Source organism: Gadus chalcogrammus, chromosome 8, assembly GCF_026213295.1.
Source record: "Gadus chalcogrammus isolate NIFS_2021 chromosome 8, NIFS_Gcha_1.0, whole genome shotgun sequence".
Taxonomy (NCBI): domain Eukaryota; kingdom Metazoa; phylum Chordata; class Actinopteri; order Gadiformes; family Gadidae; genus Gadus; species Gadus chalcogrammus.
Window position 1 is genome coordinate 22,013,346 of NC_079419.1, and position 17,589 is coordinate 22,030,934.

The 17,589-nt window shown below is 44.6% G+C and overlaps 2 protein-coding genes across 5 annotated transcripts in view; both read left to right on the forward strand.

Annotated features, from left to right (window-relative positions):
- Positions 1-6,134, forward strand: part of LOC130388167 (protein FAM110B-like) — a 39,720-nt gene extending 33,586 nt beyond the window's left edge. Inside the window, exon 4 of the mRNA XM_056597536.1 lies at positions 181-6,134. Within this exon, the coding sequence (XP_056453511.1) occupies positions 181-1,084 (904 nt within the window). The 3' untranslated portion in view covers positions 1,085-6,134. The remainder of the gene's footprint in view (positions 1-180) is intronic.
- Positions 6,135-6,220: 86 nt separating this feature from the next.
- On the forward strand, positions 6,221-16,226 carry atg10 (ATG10 autophagy related 10 homolog (S. cerevisiae)). 4 transcript variants are annotated; one of them, XM_056597537.1, is made up of 8 exons: positions 6,221-6,390; positions 6,981-7,087; positions 7,363-7,482; positions 8,894-9,056; positions 9,297-9,394; positions 13,277-13,374; positions 13,544-13,711; positions 14,980-16,223. In XM_056597537.1, exons 2-7 carry the CDS (start codon positions 6,983-6,985, stop codon positions 13,650-13,652), a joined length of 693 nt encoding a protein of 230 aa, XP_056453512.1. In that variant the 5' UTR covers positions 6,221-6,390; positions 6,981-6,982; the 3' UTR covers positions 13,653-13,711; positions 14,980-16,223. The 4 variants fall into 4 exon arrangements, with proteins under 4 accessions (XP_056453512.1, XP_056453515.1, XP_056453514.1 ...); XM_056597540.1 differs by having other exon boundaries at positions 6,283-6,390; positions 9,300-9,394; positions 14,980-16,226; XM_056597539.1 differs by lacking the exon at positions 14,980-16,223 and adding an exon at positions 14,296-14,972 and having other exon boundaries at positions 6,284-6,390.
- The last annotated feature ends 1,363 nt before the right edge of the window (positions 16,227-17,589 follow it).

The window sequence follows — 17,589 nt, forward strand, 5'->3', positions numbered from 1 at the left end:
TAAACAAATGCAGACTACGCCATTGTTTGACATTGAATATAGTGTACACTACCTCCGGAGGTGGTTTTGACAAAATCTCTGGTAGAACCAAATCTACATGTGTGGTGGTTGCTCTTTGGTCGCTTTCCTCTACCTGTTCTTCATATTGCATCTAATTATGCCTTTTATCTCCATTTCCAGGATGCCATTGACATACCGGTCCACCATGACCCTCAATGAGCATCCACTGGAAACAGTGCCCAGCCCCAGCACCTCTCACTCCCTCCGCTCCTTCTCCCACTCCCTTAAAGTCCCTCCAGGCCATAGCAGTGGGCGTCGCAGCCCTCAGCAGGGAGGGAACCTCAACCTCAGCAGACAGGTTCTGGACGAGAGAGGCATAGGAGGAGGACGGCACTCCGAGCGCTCCCACTCTCCGCTGCCTCCCCTGCTGACCTCCCACTCGTCCTCAGACCTCCTGCGGCTGTGCAACGGCAAGCCGCTCCGCACCGCCCGCTCCGGCAGCTCCTCCGCACCTCCCCTTCCCCCCAAGCCCCACCCCGCCTCGTTGCCGCCTCCTGCGTTGTCTCTTTCTCTGCCCTCCTACCGGCAGAGCCAGTCCCCCGCCCCCTGTGACGCGGCGACACCCCCTCTGTCCCTGACTTGCGAGCGAGGCGACCCCTCCAACGCGTCCAGCGACCCAAACCTGGAGCTGGGCTGCTCAGTGGCCCGCCGCCCGACGCTGCACCGCTCCAAGTCGGACCTGTCGGACCGCTACGCCCGGGCCGGCGCCGACGTGGAGCGCTTCTTCAACTACTGCGGGCTGGACCCCGAGGAGCTGGAGGCCGGCGGGCCGGAGAGCTTCACCAGGGCCAACTCCGACATCGTCAGCCTCAACTTCCGCTCGGCCTCCATGATCTCGTCGGACTGCGAGCGGCGGTCATCCCACGAGGGGCTGTCGGACGCAGAGGAGGGCGAGGCGGAGGAGGAGGAGGCGGGGGAGCGAGTGCCTTACGGGATCTCGGCTGTGGAGCGCAACGCCAGGGTCATCAAGTGGCTTTACAGCATCAAACAGGCACGAGAGACGCAGAAGGTCTCTCATGTCTGAGAAGGGGAACACGAAGCAGACTGTTTTCTTTGTGTCTGAAGAACAAGTCATGGGAGGAGAGTCAGAGACCTGGGAGTGGCCGCCAGTTGAATTGAGGCTAATGGCAACATTGAGAAATGTGCATCAAAGCAGTTGGTCCATGTTCTTTGTGTGGATGTGAATAAAAGCATCTGTGCAGACAGTACATGTACAGACAGACAGCATATATAGAGCTTGACAGACCACAGTACTACCAAACCATGAAATAAAAGGGGAAGCATGAGAAGTAGATATAAACTAGCAGAATGACAGCTTGGTTACATACACAGATCCACTAAAGAACGCACTCATTTGTATTACAATGGACGTTTCTTGATGGACACAAAATCTGCCGTGCACAAAGGCAGTTGGGTTGTTTCTTTGAATAAATCTCTGATTCCTGTTGCTTAACCAATGCTGATAGACTACGGGGCAGTCACTTGGTCACCAAACAGAGGGATTATTTAGCTGAGAACATTCTTCCAACCATCGATTACCCTGAGAAGAAAATAACACTCTTCACATCTATTCAAAGTTATGTCGGACTTCAATCTGTATAACTTGCTGAATTATCTGAGTAGTGTTACCACACTTGAGCTACCCTGCTAATGAACACTTGTTAGACTTGACGATCACAACTCCATCAGACAACTCCAATTTGACAGGCAGGTGGCGGTGGTGTGCTAGTAGAATTTTGCAGAATAATCACATTGCTGTATGTGTTAGGGTTGCCCAAATTACATAACCAACTCTGTACGAGGCAACAAGTTTGCCTTTCATTATCCAGTTCACTTTTAACGAAAAGGCCCACTTGAAACAATGACATAAATCCAAAATCAATGTTCACAATTTAGAGATATAGGCCAAAAGTACTGTAGCAACAAGGAAAGTAGATTTTGAAATTACGTTTTGGGTGATTATTTTGGTGTGTTGCATTCAGATTTCTCTATTTATCCAAGGGGAAAATATTGATTTGGGAACAGTTAGTCCCAATGCTAATGATAATAGTTGATCATTGATCACGATATGCGAAAGGTAAAGGTTAGCCCCTTTATGCATGTTTTCAAGGATGGCAATGAGGCTACTTGGGGTATGACTCAAATGTCCTTTTTGAATTTTCAAGTCAACATTACTTACAATATGGGCCAGAATGAGTCTTCCCTCCCTATGTTTCCCTTTAAAGATTTTGGAAACTAGCAGCTTGACAGAGTGTTTACCTTTCAGAAGGCAGAGATAGTAGAAAAGACTTCTGTAATTTGGGGAAACATGAAAATGTTGGACTGGAATCATTTGGTGTGTTATAATGCACAATGTATTAACAATTTATAATTTCACGCACTTTCAAGCTTAATTCTGAACCAGTTTACTTTCATTACGCTGCGTTAAACTATAGCTCGCCTTGTTCCTCCTGACATTATTTCTTGTGTTGTATTCTTAAGAGCCTGATAAAATTTGTTTTATTATTTTCAAATGATTATGTGTCTGCCATTGTGCATACATTTCACATGACTGACAAATAATATGTTTGAAATACAAAAAAAGGCCTAGAATTTAGGTCGTCGTATGACATTGGTTAATTTAGAAACATAAAAGTTAATAATTTGGAATGAAAAAGGCCACATTGTCCAAAATGGTGGATCCTAGAGACCATATTGTGTTCATTTATATTAATTATGAGTAACAGGTGAGAGATCAAAAGACTGGCTGAGATGGGGGTAGATTGGCAAGAGAATTACCGTATCATTAACGTCAAAGGTCAACCTTGTGGCAAACATTAAAGGCACAGCTAGAAATATGTTTATTGCAGCTGGTATAACACCTGCAGTGCATTTCTCCCCAACCACATATGCCTCATTATTTGACCTACAGTGCTGAGCTGTTCCAGAGCCATGCATTCAATGGCTCCCCAACGCACCACCATTCTTATGGATCAGGGCTGTTAATGTGTTTGTTATGTAGGTTAAACATGTTTTGCTTTTTAGGAAATTATTGAATACAAACCTGTACATACTCATTACATTTGGAAAAAGCTACCTCCACACTTTTATCTCTAAGTTAGTCTCTGAGACACATACACCACCACAGTACCAGCAGTAAACCCCAGCATCTCTTGTCATGATGAATGCCCTGAGCTTTTCTAAACCAGCTACAGTTTCAACATTGCATAAAGTACAAACCTTGACACTTTTTTGTGGATGTCACTTTGGTGGCAACATATCAGAAGGGCCAAAAGCCATATGTAGTTGCGATTTCTCCCCTGTCCTTAGTTCTAATAAACTCACAGCTCTTGAATCAACTACAATAAATATGTGATGGAAGTCGAGAACACACATCCCTAGACACTGAAACCCCTACAGGGCTGTGGGATCCTGCTGCAGTCTATGGTGCCCATGTTCTCCCTGTGGTCCTCGCTATTGCCTCAATTTGACTTATCATCTATATCACCTATCGTCTCAATAATGTTTAAGCATTGACCAGGTTTGTGTGATCATAGAGTACACAGGTAACAATGACTTTAGCCCCAGTCTAGCCCTGCAATACAAGTAACAGCTAAGTTATCACCCAATTCACCAAGCATTCTGTATGACAAAACTAGGCTGGAATTTAGCAGTGTCCAACCAGAAACCTCCCTGCTGGGTTGGATATCAATGTTTGAACGTTTTAACTTTCATATTTTAGGGGAAGATGGTAATATGTGTGCATTTTAAACAAGAAGGCAACAAATGTCAACAAGGTTTGGTAACATTCAGAAGTATTGTGCGGGTTAAACCTTGCAGCAGATCAGGGTTAGATCTCCTCCAGGGTTAGCCTAGCGAGCTTAGGCATCCGTTACCCTTGTCAATATAATGAACTAATCTATCTGATCAGGATATCCAAATCAGATTCTGCCCAAGCTGTGATCTAATTGGAGTTTATAGTATTGTGATAGAAATTCAGGCCTAATGTGGAAATATAACAACAATAGCTACATGATTTAAACTATGAGCCATGCACACAAGTTTTGTGTCAATTTCAGGTGCTGATGGCAGGTCTGTCACCAAGTGTATCTAGGCCCTAAGCGGAGTGTGAAGTTCAAGACTATCATGTAGAAACCAGTCCACCAGGGCCAATGTATTTCCCCCACGCATTAAATTGTGACGATGACAGCAGTGTTGAGCTAAAAGAGCTACATGAGACCACAAGACAAGGGGAAAGGTCATGACACGGTTTGAAATATTCAGAGTGCACATCTCAATGACGATTGATAACTGATTAGGACCAAGAGTTGAGTATTGTGATCAGCACAGCAGTCTGAATGAATGTGGATTGTTGTTATGGATTCTCCAGGTATGCAGGAATTGATGGTACCGCTTGTCTAGAACAACGTCCAACTGAGGTGAGCTCTGATTCCCTCTAGTGTGCTTTGCAGCGTGTTGGTCAGCACTAACACACTATATAATTCCCTTAAGCAAACACACTTTGAAAAGGGACTCCTGTCTGTCTTTAATGCTTATCTTGGACCAAGGCTCTGGCCCAGTCCCTCTAGGGCACCAATGTCTCACTCTGTTGTGATTCTAATGACAATTGTCAATCCATCACCTTGCGTTTGGTTCAATCTTGTCATCGATGTGTTTTTTTTTTACAGATGCATTTCTTCTGTGGTACTTGCTTTGTTTTTTAACGTGTAAATGCTGTAAGAAAAAAAAAGTATGATTTCTGACTTTTGTTATTGCTTTGTTGTCTTGAGGTTTGTGTAATGAAAGAGTATCAACAAGTGAATACATGGGGTCCTCGTCTTTGTTACGTAGCTGTCAAATCAGACACAGTCCTTCTGAAGATATTCCTGATTGTTTCTCACCTTGGAATCACTTTACATTTGCTTTAATCAAATAAAAGTGTGTCTATGTTTAGTTCCTTAAACATTATCATTACTACATTCTGAGTGTGGTAGATATAAGGGATGTTATGTAATCGAGCAGTAATGACTTGTGCCCGTCTCTGTGGCCATAGGGGATGAGCATCCAATGGGCTTGGGTCGGGTTCTCTGATGACGTCATCTGTCATTTCTCTGATCACGTCATCTGTCATTTCTCTGATGATGTCATTTCTCTGATGACGTCATCTGTCATTTCTCTGACGATGTCATTTCTCTGATCACGTCATCTGTCATTTCTCTGATGATATCATTTCTCTGATCACGTCATCTGTCATTTCTCTGATCACGTCTTCTGTCATTTCTCTGCGCATGGGATTGTCATTTGAGGAAAACCGAAAAGCAGTGCAACAAAACCAAAGTGAATCAATTACGCAGAAGTATTAAAGGACCAAAAAAGGGGCGGAAGAAGAATATGAATAATAAAGATTTCAATATATCTAGAGTGTGACCTAGAGCGGTAGTGAAGCCCCAATAGTTCACAACATTGTTAAATATCTTGTATATTCTTCCATGTAATCATTCATCATCCACAATCCTCAACAATTTTGTCACTGCTACTAAAATAAGACATAGTGAGGAAAAACAGGAGTCAAATCGTGTGTTATTGTCAGTCTCTGCCATAGACAACATCACATGTCATTATAACGTGATGGTTCATAGACAACATCTCAGATCATTATAACTACACAACGCAGTACTAAAAGATGATCACGATTGGGTCGTAACCATGCAACCATCACTCCTTCCTAGAGCTTCCAAGCATTTTTTTTATTCTAATAGTATTGTACCTAACTGAACTCTAAGCTCTTGTTGAATTTGAATTTGAATTTAATTTTGTTTAATTTTTGGAAAATACACTATCATCAAAATATTTGGATAAACTATTAATATTTGCAAATGAATCCAAATGTTAGATCTTTCGACCGGCAGATGCAACTGTTTGAATTACGAATCTCAAGTTTTACATCAATAAAAGAATAACAGATAATTATTCTTCAGACAACACTGAATTTATAGCCATATAGTCGAAGTAAACTATGTACAAAAGGTAGGAAAGTATAAAGTGTGTCATCGTCATGGTAGGTATAAATTGTGTTTTTTAATTTAAAAAAATTATGAAATATATTTTTGGAACAGAAGGAATATAGATTTATTTTAAAGATAATTTTTTCATTTCCCATTTTGCCCCTGGCCCTCCAGTCCAGCAGGGGCGGCAGTGCACTGAGGGCTCGGGGCTGTGGAGTAGAAGAACATCAGCGACCAGCCTGGACTGTCTCCAGACGTTTCCAGCAGTCCTCAGCCACCGTCTTCAGCCTCTATCTTCATCAAGGGGTTGCATGCTGAAAGATGGGTTGATAATCTGAAAGAGGAGGTAAAGTTAGGTTGGCACATTAACTGTGAACTTGTTTCCTCAACATAATAGTGGGGTTTAGTTCCGTGTATCGGGCGAGTCCAGCGACCAAATCTAACTTTGTACAATGTCAATATTCCTATCTATTGATGGTTGGCTTCTTGCTCAGATGGAAGTCATGCTAGTCTGTATTTCAACTGCAAACCTTCTAGGTGTGTTGGTTTGGACAAGCTATTTGTGCACATACAGAATATGCAAATATTTGTAATACTATTTAAAAGCCTATGTTTTCTGTTGTATTCGCCTTTCATGTTATTCACTTCAGATAGCAGCAGAACATATGAACATATTGTTAGTTGTTAGTCACCCCATCTGGAAGGTAGTGTAATGGGATTGGGGTTGGACCGTTGTGTCTCAACACTCCCACCATCAGTTGAAAAAATACGAATGTTTAACCAGGATGCTTTCAAAGCAACACTTCGTTGCTGGACTCGCCCATCAGAGGAACAACGTTGAATTCAAATTGAATGTTACATATATTACAATTACAAGTTTGTTGTAGTTTAGGAATGTCACACATAACCCATTTCCATCAAATATCTTCACTTCAGAGATGAGTAGCTGTTCCTTTGACGAGAAACACTTCAGCCTATGCTGTCAGCACTTCCTGAAACATTCCAACAGTCTGGGAGATGGCTGGAGCTGGGAGCAGTGGCAGGTCAATTGGAAGAACGACACTAATATCAGTACTTAATGCTACCTACAATTGGTAGAAGGGAATAAGCCCCCTCATATTTTTCCAGTCCGTACATGTTGACTTTTGCAACCATTTGCTGAATTTTGGATAGGTCTGCATAGTTGGAAAAAAAAAAGATAATATAATAGCTAAAATGTATGTTTAATTTGCTAAAAAAAAAGGAGTGTTACAGAATGAATTATAGAAAATGTCAAAACTCTAAACACAGTACACGGGCAAATTGTTTCTGTGTTTAGCACTCTGAGGAAGGCTACCTGAAGAAGACATCCCTGAGATCTGTCACAATTACCAGCAACAATGCTGCTGAGTCTGGGGTCCCAGAGCAGGCAGACCCATACCCTACTCGGGAAGAAAAGGTGCTTTCTCTACGTGTGTGTGTGTGTGTGTGTGTGTGTGTGTGTGTGTGTGTGTGTGTGTGTGTGTGTGTGTGTGTGTGTGTGTGTGTGTGTGTGTGTGTGTGTGTGTGTGTGTGTGTGTGTGTGTGTGTGTGTGTGTGTGTGTGTGTGAATCTTAAATTGAAATTGCTCCACATTGAGCTTCTTGATTTTCCGTTTTCAACGCATGATCAGATATGGTTTACTTTGTCCCATCTTTGATTGGTGATGGTTTTTTGTGGGAAAAGTTAAACGTATTGGTGGACACAGCCTGCTCTGAGACTCCCTCATTGGATTGGGGTTGCTCCCGATGTGACGGTGGCGCAGGTGTTGCTGGCTGTCGATGGCAAATCATCTACAATAAACTATCGTGTTCTTCCCGCATACCTAAAGCTGTTGTCTTGTTCTTAAAACTCTGATTATTGAGAGTAGGGTGTTTACTCGCGATGCGCTTGTGTGTGTTTCCCCACGTGCCGACTGCCAGGGTGACGGTATCAGGTGAACCGCCGTTTATTACACGCGGCCCTTGGGGAAGACCTGCAGTGATTTGGTTGAATTCGCGAGCCCGTTCAGAATATTAAACTTGGAGGAAAATATCCTATCTAGCCCATGTTCAGTCTCTAAGGAGACCGCATGTATGTTTCTAGAAGACCCATCCCAGGCACCCATCCTTTCTTTTAAAGTCAATCAGAAATTGGCGTCCTGTTGTTTGGGTATTAACCCTATTTAAATAACAATGACTTATTGACAAGAGAAATTGGTCTGATAAAACATATTTTACTCAGAATTAAGGGTTCTTGGATACAGAGTTTTTTGCTAGGGAGTGACATGCAGGCTCTGCATGCACAGCGAACCACCAATCACTGATCATGTTGATCGGTTGATGATCAGACAACCAAAGATGTCACAGACAGCCCCCACTAGTCATAGAACAAAACCTCAATATTAGCCAGCAAAAAGAAAAAGAACAATGTCAGTTGTATGGAATTATTTTGGTTACAGAAAAGACGACTTTTACCAAAAACAGAAACGTTGTTGAGAATTCCTTTGTTGCCACAATAAAAGGCAGCTAAACTTACTTATTTACCAATTTAATTTGCCACGTAAAGCTCTGTATAACGAGTGTATAACGCTACAAAATCAGCCCAATTATAAAAAATGATCATTCATTTCTTTTTAATGTTTTTGTCATATAGCAAAACGTATCACAGAAAGACATCACAATACGATTTATTTCCAGTATGGTGCAGCCCTAGTGCCCAGTCTACTGTCTTTGTTAGCTTTGTAGCTTTAGCCTTAGCTCGGTATGCAGTACTATGAACCCATTTGTCCCTCACCTTGAGATGGCTAAACAATAAAGTCTAATTATTTCATCTTTAATATTTCTGTACAGCTATCTGCCGGAGACGTATCAAGTGATGTCCGAAGTGATCTTGAAGAGGATGATGCGTGTGTGCAGGCCGCCGCCAGCGGCGTGGTGCTCCAGCATGAGTACCACGTCCTGTTCAGCTGCAGCTTCGGGGTGCCGGTGCTCTACTTCAGAGTCTTTGATTTAGGTCGGTGTTTGGATGCCCACGTGTTACACAGAAGGAAGCACTTTCTGATTGTGTGAACATTGTACCTTGTCACATTCCACACGGACATTTTTGTAAAGTTAGTTGAATGTTATGTATGTAACGGTACTAAAAACTCTGTTTTGGGTCAAGCACTTAAGTATATACACATAGAATTTGACAAAGATCAAATGTTTAGAAGAGTGCGTTGCCAGTAAGGCTGTTCTCTGTGTAACTCTTCAGAAGGCAGGAGCCTGTGTTTGGAACAAGTGTGGGACATAGTCCGTCGAAACTCCAGGATGAGGCTACAGCAGAGTCCGTGGAACACCATCACTCAACAGGTACCCCTATAATACACACCTTAAAGGTTGGGTACGCGATTTGCGAAACGCCAGCAGATTTTGAAAATACACAACTCAAATGGTCCTACCCCCTCTCCTTCAACGCTGACTCTGACTCCACCCATTCCAAGTACCTGGACGCGCAATCATGCACGAGCGCGAGCCAGGCTAGCGTAGGTTTTCGTTTAACAACATGGCACTACATTCACCTGTAAGTTGCACCCAGTACCGCGGGAAGTAGGGGTGCTGGGGGTGCTGCAACACCCCCTGTCCGAGGCTCTGTCTTATCACAGAAAACGATCATTTCTAAAAACTCCGGCCAAAGTGGAGATTTCTGAAAACGCCGGTTCTATTTCATGTAGGCTACGCCGTCTAGGCTTCGCCTTATGGGCTTGTCCCGTAAGAAAATTCAAACTATGCACCTATCAGCGTGGGCACCGCCCACATTTCCCACGGTATCGTGTATATAGCGCGGTGAATACCGTCGCTCATCCTCCCTTTTCTTTCAGCACTTGTGCTTATCAGCGAGAAATTGAGAACTACTATTAAGAAGAAGATGAAGACTTAAACACGGATCTCCCGAGCCGGTGGCAGCGGCTCGGGCGAGGCCGCGGACAAACGGCCCCTTTTCAGGGCCACCTGAGAGCGCTCCTGGAGCTAGGTCCTTTTCAAGACTCCTATGCGCCTCCTGTCCCGCCTCCCTGGCACCGGGTGACGGGCACTTGGCGTGCTCTGTGTGCCTCGGCACCGACCACGCCGACCACGCCGAGGCTGCTATGGCGGCCCCCGTCTCCTGTGTCGCCTGCCGGGAGCAGCCTGAAGAGGGGGTCCTCTCCAGGCATCTCTTCTTTTCTCCTGCGGTGGACCTGACGCGATGGCATCATCGACGCCGACGACGACGCCTCCATGGACGGTGACTCGGCGTCCGGTTTTTCCCGCTCTCGGGTTACAACCGCCACCGTCGCGGGGAGATCATGGGTGAGGCGGCGGCCATCAAAGGGTTTCCCATGCCGGCCCCGCCTCTCGCCCCCGTATCTGACGATATGCAGGGCGAGTGCTTTCGCACCCCATCTGCTTCCCGGCGGGTTACCCCTTGTTCCCGCCTGTGCAGCACTTGTTTACTGCTGCAGGTGGGGACCCTTCTACCGTGAAGGCTCCGGTAAGCGAGGGGGATCCCTCGCCTGGAGCCTCCACTGGCAGCGCTTCTCTGTCCGGGCGCCGGATGGCGCCCTAACGAAAAGCCGCTGCCCCCCGACCGCCTCCAGAAGCAGATTGTCGGCCTAACGGACGTTAGGCCGACAATCCGCGGCGGCGGTCAACAACATCGCCCTGCTCTCCTCTGCCATGGTCTCCTTGTTTGCTGACAGGGAGGCCTACGGCCCGGAGGAAGCCGCGAGATGGCTGGCGGTTTCCCGCTTTTTCCAGCGCCATCCTCCAGCTATGCCAGCCGATAGCCGTTTCGGCCGGCCGGCATATGGCGTGGGCTACCATGATTCAAAGGGTCATATGGCTCTCCCACACTGCGGTGCAGGAACGAGAGCGGGCCAGCCTCGTCCAGGGTCCACTAGCGCCTGATGGCCTATTTGGTCCCCGGTTCTCCGAGGTGCTCGCGCACCAGCAGTCAGTCCGTGAGAATCGTTCCCGGTTCGGGGCGATTCTCACGTGCTCCTCCCACCAGCAGGCTGGGAGGAGGCGGGGTCCAGACCGGTCCCAGCGTTCCAGGGGGCCGCCTCCGACTCCAGCCCCGGTGCCGCAGCAGCCGGGTAGAGCAGCGCCACGGACCGGTAAGTTCCGGAAGCTTGCTCCTACTTTTTTCCCTATTAAAAAAAAGAAAAAGTAAAGACCGTTCGGCCGAACAGCGGTAGGCTACATGGTACCTAAAGAGCGATATTCCTCAGGCCACCTGCGTCCTACGCTTGTGGTGCGTTCCTCCATGTTGCCTCTTCCCCCCTCTCAGCCCTGTGGCTGTAGGGTGGCGGTCGGACGGCGTGTTCACATGGCCTCTGGTTCACCTGCTTCTAAGAAGCGGCGTCCCTTGGAGCCTTGTGGACGGATCAGAGACTCGTTGCACCTGCCCGTGGATACGGCCGCTTGTACCGGTCTCCCAGTTCCCCACATTATAGGTGAGGAGACGGGTCCGCGCGCTGTGGCTACAGCATGCGCACAGGTGCGCCGGCCGGACGGCTCGCTCCCTGTTTTGGAAAAAAGATTTGAAGACCAGATCTTGTTTTTATGAATAAATAAATTGTATTCATTGAAATAATATACGAAAATAAAAAGGCATAGAATAAAACACTGCATTGCCACTAAACAGTAGTGCAAATAGGCCGTACTGATGTGTACACCAAAGACTTCCTGACACTCCTCTGCCCCGCTGCGTTCGCTCTGGCTGTGGTCGCTCCGAACTGTTTCGGCCCGTGGCAAAGCGAGTCATCCTCGCTGCTGTTCAAGGCATGTTGAGACGCAGCATTTATTTACATATGACCTAGTGCTGAAAAAAGGTTATATGAAAAAGTGTGAGGGTAGCGGTGGTGCGCTAAACTTGTTCTGTGAGCAGCTGGATGTGAACCATTGTGTGAAGGAAGTGAACACAACGATCGATTTTCAACTGTGCGCGCATGCACTGGTGTAATTGAGCTGCGCTGCTATATATCTTTTTTTTATCAATGTGACGAGTTGCGAGTCTAGTGCAGGCCGGTTTTTTTTTTCCAGCACCCCCTGCTGAGAATACGTTCTCGCGGCTATGGTTGCACCAGATGTTATAAACATTAAACGGTCACATAAATCATTACTATTTTTAGAAAATGTATGTTTGTTTCATATAATTGTATTGGAAGTCCTGGTTTTCACTAGGGTTGCCGCGGTGTGGACATTTTCACACCGAGTAATACACTCGTCTCAACACCGGTATTACCGAGTATAAACGGTATAAACTTTGAAACTAGGTCAACCGCCACACAAGCATCGGTTTTTAGACCCTTCTCGTCCTTCAGTGGCCGCCAACGTTCGAAAGCAGCGCCTAGGATTATTCTTGATTTCAGTTTTTCTCTTTCAGCGTTTTTATTATCAATTACTCTCTGAAAAAGAGTTGTCCTTCTCTTTGCTGGTGGTGGTGGTGGTGGTGGGGATGGTGGCGTCTTGTCTGCCATGGAAATTGTCTTCTACTGCTAGGTCCAAATGTGGATTAACTAGTTCCAGTAGCTACCGCAGGATAACAACAAACAGGAGCTTGCTCTGGGTCACGAGCTCTTGGTCACGAGTATAGCACGAAGGGGTCGCGCGCGGGGCGCGGGGGGGGAGGGGGAGTGCAGTACGACCGTTTGATTGACGTACTTACTGTCCAATGAAACTCGGTGGCAATGGAAATGATTGGCTGGAGTTTTTCGAGCCCTGCCCGTTCCACAGATGATTGACAAGTTTAATTTTCATGTCAGTACTTCTAACTCAGTGGCTGTAAGCGGGTTATGATAAGGATTTCAAGTAATTTTGCAAAAATTGCCAAAAAAGCGAATCACCTACGCAACATTTAATACAAACTGCAAAGACGGAGTATTCAAGGCATCTGCATAACATCTGTGTCAATTGGAAATGATTTTTTTAACGATTCCTTTTTCCTATACAGAGAACCTTATAGGTAAATCATATTGTGAACACCTCTTTGGCCCTTTGTATTGTTCCACATGCCTGTGTTTCCTGTTTGGGGCCTCTCAAGTTATGCTATGCCAACTCCTACAAATGCTAAACAATTGTGACATAATTTCAGAGCATGGTCACATACTGTACAAAATGTGACAGATTTCTATTTATTTGGAATGGATGGCTTTTGAAATTTTGTTCACGTAGCAGCTGCCACTAATGTGCTGGTTGGTATTTTAATGCCAGGAGCACCCGATGCTGGGCCAGCCCTTCTTTGTCCTGCACCCCTGTAAGACAGAAGAGTTCATGGGGCCTGTGGTCCGAGCAGCCGAGGCGGAAAACAGGTGTGTGTGTGTGTGTGTGTGTGTGTGTGTGTGTGTGTGTGTGTGTGTGTGTGTGTGTGTGTGTGTGTGTGTGTGTGTGTGTGTGTGTGTGTGTGTGTGTGTGTGTGTGTGTGTGTGTGTGTGTGTGTGAGCGCGCATTCTAACGTGTGTTTGTGTGTTGGTATTGCAGGAAGGTGAACTATGTGGTGACGTGGCTGAGTGTGGTAGGCCCACTGGTAGGACTGGAGCTGGCGTTAAGCTACTCCACCCTGCTGCAGCCTGCTCTATGCCCTCAATGAAGGAACAGGGCCCCTGGGAGTGACCTGATGGATCTAGTTCATGAGGACTGGAGAGGAAGGTACTTGACATACTATACTATCTTTGACACTTTGTGTAAATAGTGATGCTCATCTGTTTTCTGACCACCCTCATGGTGGGGCACGTCGGTTGAAGGCCGTACTACTGCCCTTCTAAATGAGGTGGACAGCTCACTAAGGGGGGGGGGGAGTGGGTAGCACCCTCATTCTAAATGTCAGGAAGACATCGCCCCCCTTACAAACCATCTACATTGGTGTATGAACTGCAGATGACAGTGACCGTGACAGGGTAACATATAATCACTGCCATGTTTGTTTAATGACACGAGTCACGGTGAGACAAGACGATACTTCATGTGGTATTGTTGACCAATTGCAGTTGGCAGTGTATTGGGGTTCAACAATGTACAAAAAAAAGAGAAAAAATATTCCAAGAGAGGCAAAGCAAAGGCTGTTGGGATGAAGGGATTCAGGGCAGCAGGTAGAATGAGTCAAACCAGGGAGTTATATTAATATAGACAGTGTTGACCTCTTTTCCTAATGCCGCTATGTTGTTTATTTAAAAAATTCTAACTGGTGTCAATATGAAATGATTCATACGTCTGTTTGTTGTTTTTTTATGCAGATTTGAAGTTATTGGGGAATATTAAAGGACCCAGCCAGCTTTGTTGGTAGTAGTTATGATAGTTACATTTGTTTAGTTCATCACCAATGAAATGTGAAAATGTATTTTTCCATCTCAAACACTTTAATGGAAAATGTGTGCCTGGTTATCGCATGGTACTAGACAACAGAAGTCTACCACGCTCAAACTACCCATCTTGTTGCTGATTTCTAGAAATATTGGACACCCTTTTAGTGCCTCTATCCTACCCTTACCACATAATCCTTACAAGTGGTTGGTTTCAGTTGCATGAAAGTGCTAGGTGTAGAAATACACTTAGTTTTTGTACTATGGCCTAAGTATTGAGGAAGTCAGCAGTGAGAAATGAGCTTGCATCCTGCAGTCAATCGTAGCCAACTAATGCTGAACAAATATCAGCCATTAGGTGGTGCCATTGCAGGTGTTTAATAAATAAGTCATTAACAAGCTTGCCTGTAACCATCCATAAAATGTTAAGGGTAGAGAAGGGCCAATAAAAGTGAAAAGGGGAACCCGATAAATGGTGAAGGTTAGACATCTGTACTTAAATGCCATTATCTATTTTACAAATGTTAACGTTATTAATATTTCTTATTAGCCGAGGATTACCTTATTATTTATAATAAATGTTTTTAAAGAAATGCAATGCCCCTGTGCTCTGGTCAGACACTCGGTCTAATACCAGGTTCTGACTATCTGCGGGGAGACGCACCAAGGTGGCTCTGACTGCCACGCCCTGACCTGTGGACGGGCTCTCACTACGGGACACCAGCAAATGATGGAGGAAGACCTTCAGCTGACAGAACGGGACATGGACTGGGCTCCGTGCCCTCCCTCTAAGCCCTCATCGTTCATTAGGTCGATGGTTATGTGTTCATCATATCATTTATTGGTTGACTATTACTGCTTTCACTGCTGGTCATTTGTTCTTCACCTTTCTCCTGCACGTGGCCCTAATGTTGGCGTGTCTCTCTGACACCTCATTAGGATGCATCGCCCCTAACAACAGGCTGGCCGGCGCCTTGCTTTGTTTAATGGAGTGATGAGTGGCTTGGCCTCCAGAGCACACAGCTGGGTCCACATACAGGTGTGGCCAATGGGACTGATTGGGAGAGCCCATTCATTTTACTCAGAGGAGAAATGGAATGACCATTATGTTTAAGGATGTATATTTAATATAATTAATCGAATGATTACATATATTATTCATAATAAAAGGATAAATATGGCGGAAAAGGTCACGTTAGATTTTCAATTCTTGATTGACTGCTGGTATGTTTTATGTTCAGCCTCATTCACCTGTCATTAAATTATTTGAGCTTGTTATTTTTTTTGTTAATTATTTCCCACTACACGTTTTTGTATTTTGGTAAAAAAAACACCTTGTTGTTAAATCTGCCTGCATTCCTGGATTCAGCATCGCCCCGTCACAACATTGTTTCTCTGTTTGAGAGAATCATTCGCAACAGCATTCATTCTTTACAAAATGTATTACTTAAAGGACATTAACTACCACACTAACCATTGTCCCAGAGACATCAGCTCATTAGTCACCCATTCATAGATGTATTTCCGCTGGTTTCATTCCGCTTCATTTCCACCATTTCAAAATTGTCAATAGCTTATTTTAGGAAGCTGTTAGGTTGGATTCATATGCTGCGTTATTTAAACAGTCACAGAACTTAGTTATTGCATTTTAATAATTGCAGTTACAATTACTGTAGCCTGAAATACATTTCACTGCCTTAATCTGACTAGTCTCATTAATAGAGCTCATTATGGGATAGTTTTCAGAACAGTTCTGTGCTGTTTTTTTTTATTTTTATATCCTTAATGCTTGTTTTCCTGTTCTTCATTAAATGATGAATCAGAGCCTCTCTTTCAGACCCTCCCACTTCCCCCCTCTCCTTCCCTTGTCCGTCCGTCCCATGGCAGGCTGCCCATCTGTGCCTTCCATAACCTCTGCCTCCACCCCCCCCCTCCCATGCACACAGTCAAACTGCCATGGTACCTCTGGGCCGGCCAGTCAGCTCCACCTCCCTCCCCTCTTCATCTGTTCTGAAGACTCCTTTGGGGTGTAGTTAGGCAGTGAAAGAAAAAGGGAGAAAAATAAAGAATGTAAAAATAAATAAATAAATAAGGAAGATATATCTCTTATGGAATGATGAAATATATTTGCTAAAATGAGAAACAATCACTGCTTACAATCAGCAGGTACCTCCTTCTTCTCAGAACTCAGGAACATGATTATATTATTTGAGGTAACTCGCCACACTAAGGCCACTCTACTCAAAGTTCACCTGGACTCGGCATAGCCTCTTCTCTTCCCCGCTGCCCGTCTCTTCCTTTACTCTCCTAAAAACACCCTCTTACACACTTATTGTATAAGAGGGTACATCGTGGAACTTAAAAATATTACTTTGTTGTGTAGCATATTATCCTAAATATCTTTGTTGTATACAGGGAATGGGTAAACCTAGCGATTATCAGTGCTTGGTACTTGGTTCTATGAACATCCTTACCTTACCGACAGCAATATATTATTGTATCCCTTTTTCCTGACCAATGTACTTATTGTGTCGCTTTTGATAAAAGACAAGTGTCTGCTAATAGCCCTTAAAGTAATGTACGATTATGGGGCTTCTGTTAAACAAATTCTCATCAAAAATATTATTTTTGTCATTTTATTTTGATTATTATTTAAATGCCTTTAATTTGAATATAGTGTACCTCTTTTTTAGTGTATGTGTAACTATTGAATGTACCACTTTTCCATAGTTCTTACTATAAAAGCCATCACACCCAGGGTATAGTTGCTTCTACATTGAATTAGGCCTACTTCACTCAGGTTTTAGCTATAGGCTTACATGGCTTGGAAAATAGTTTTCCCCACTAGTAGCATGTGTACTACCAAGGTTAATGAATTTAGTTCTGATCCCGTCCTCTAGCCCCATGGATGGGATCAGAGCCCTTCCTAGTAGCCGGTCAATCTTCCCCAAATAAACCTTTAGGCTGCAGTCAAATCATATTTTTTGCTCAGGAAGGTTCCTCACAGAGCGAAGTATGATCTAAGTATCTTAAGTGGCAGATAATAAGAGATAATAAGGAAAGGTGCTCAATGCTTGTTCAAGAAACCGAACATGATCTTCATCAAGATGACCGTGGATTATTTAACTACAAATCATGGTGATTATGAGAGTCATATCGACAAATATTAGTGGACAGGAGATTGAGCGTGAGCAACTATTCTCAATGGCACAGCCGTTTTACTTTCAG

Coding starts and splice junctions, on each gene's coding strand:
- atg10 (XM_056597537.1), top strand. CDS start 6,983: ATGAGTAGCTGTTCCTTTGACGAGAAACACTTCAGCCTATGCTGTCAG. Junction 7,483..8,893: donor ACCCTACTCGGGAAGAAAAG/GTGCTTTCTCTA, acceptor ATTTCTGTACAG/CTATCTGCCGGAGACGTATC. Junction 13,375..13,543: donor GCAGCCGAGGCGGAAAACAG/GTGTGTGTGTGT, acceptor TTGGTATTGCAG/GAAGGTGAACTATGTGGTGA.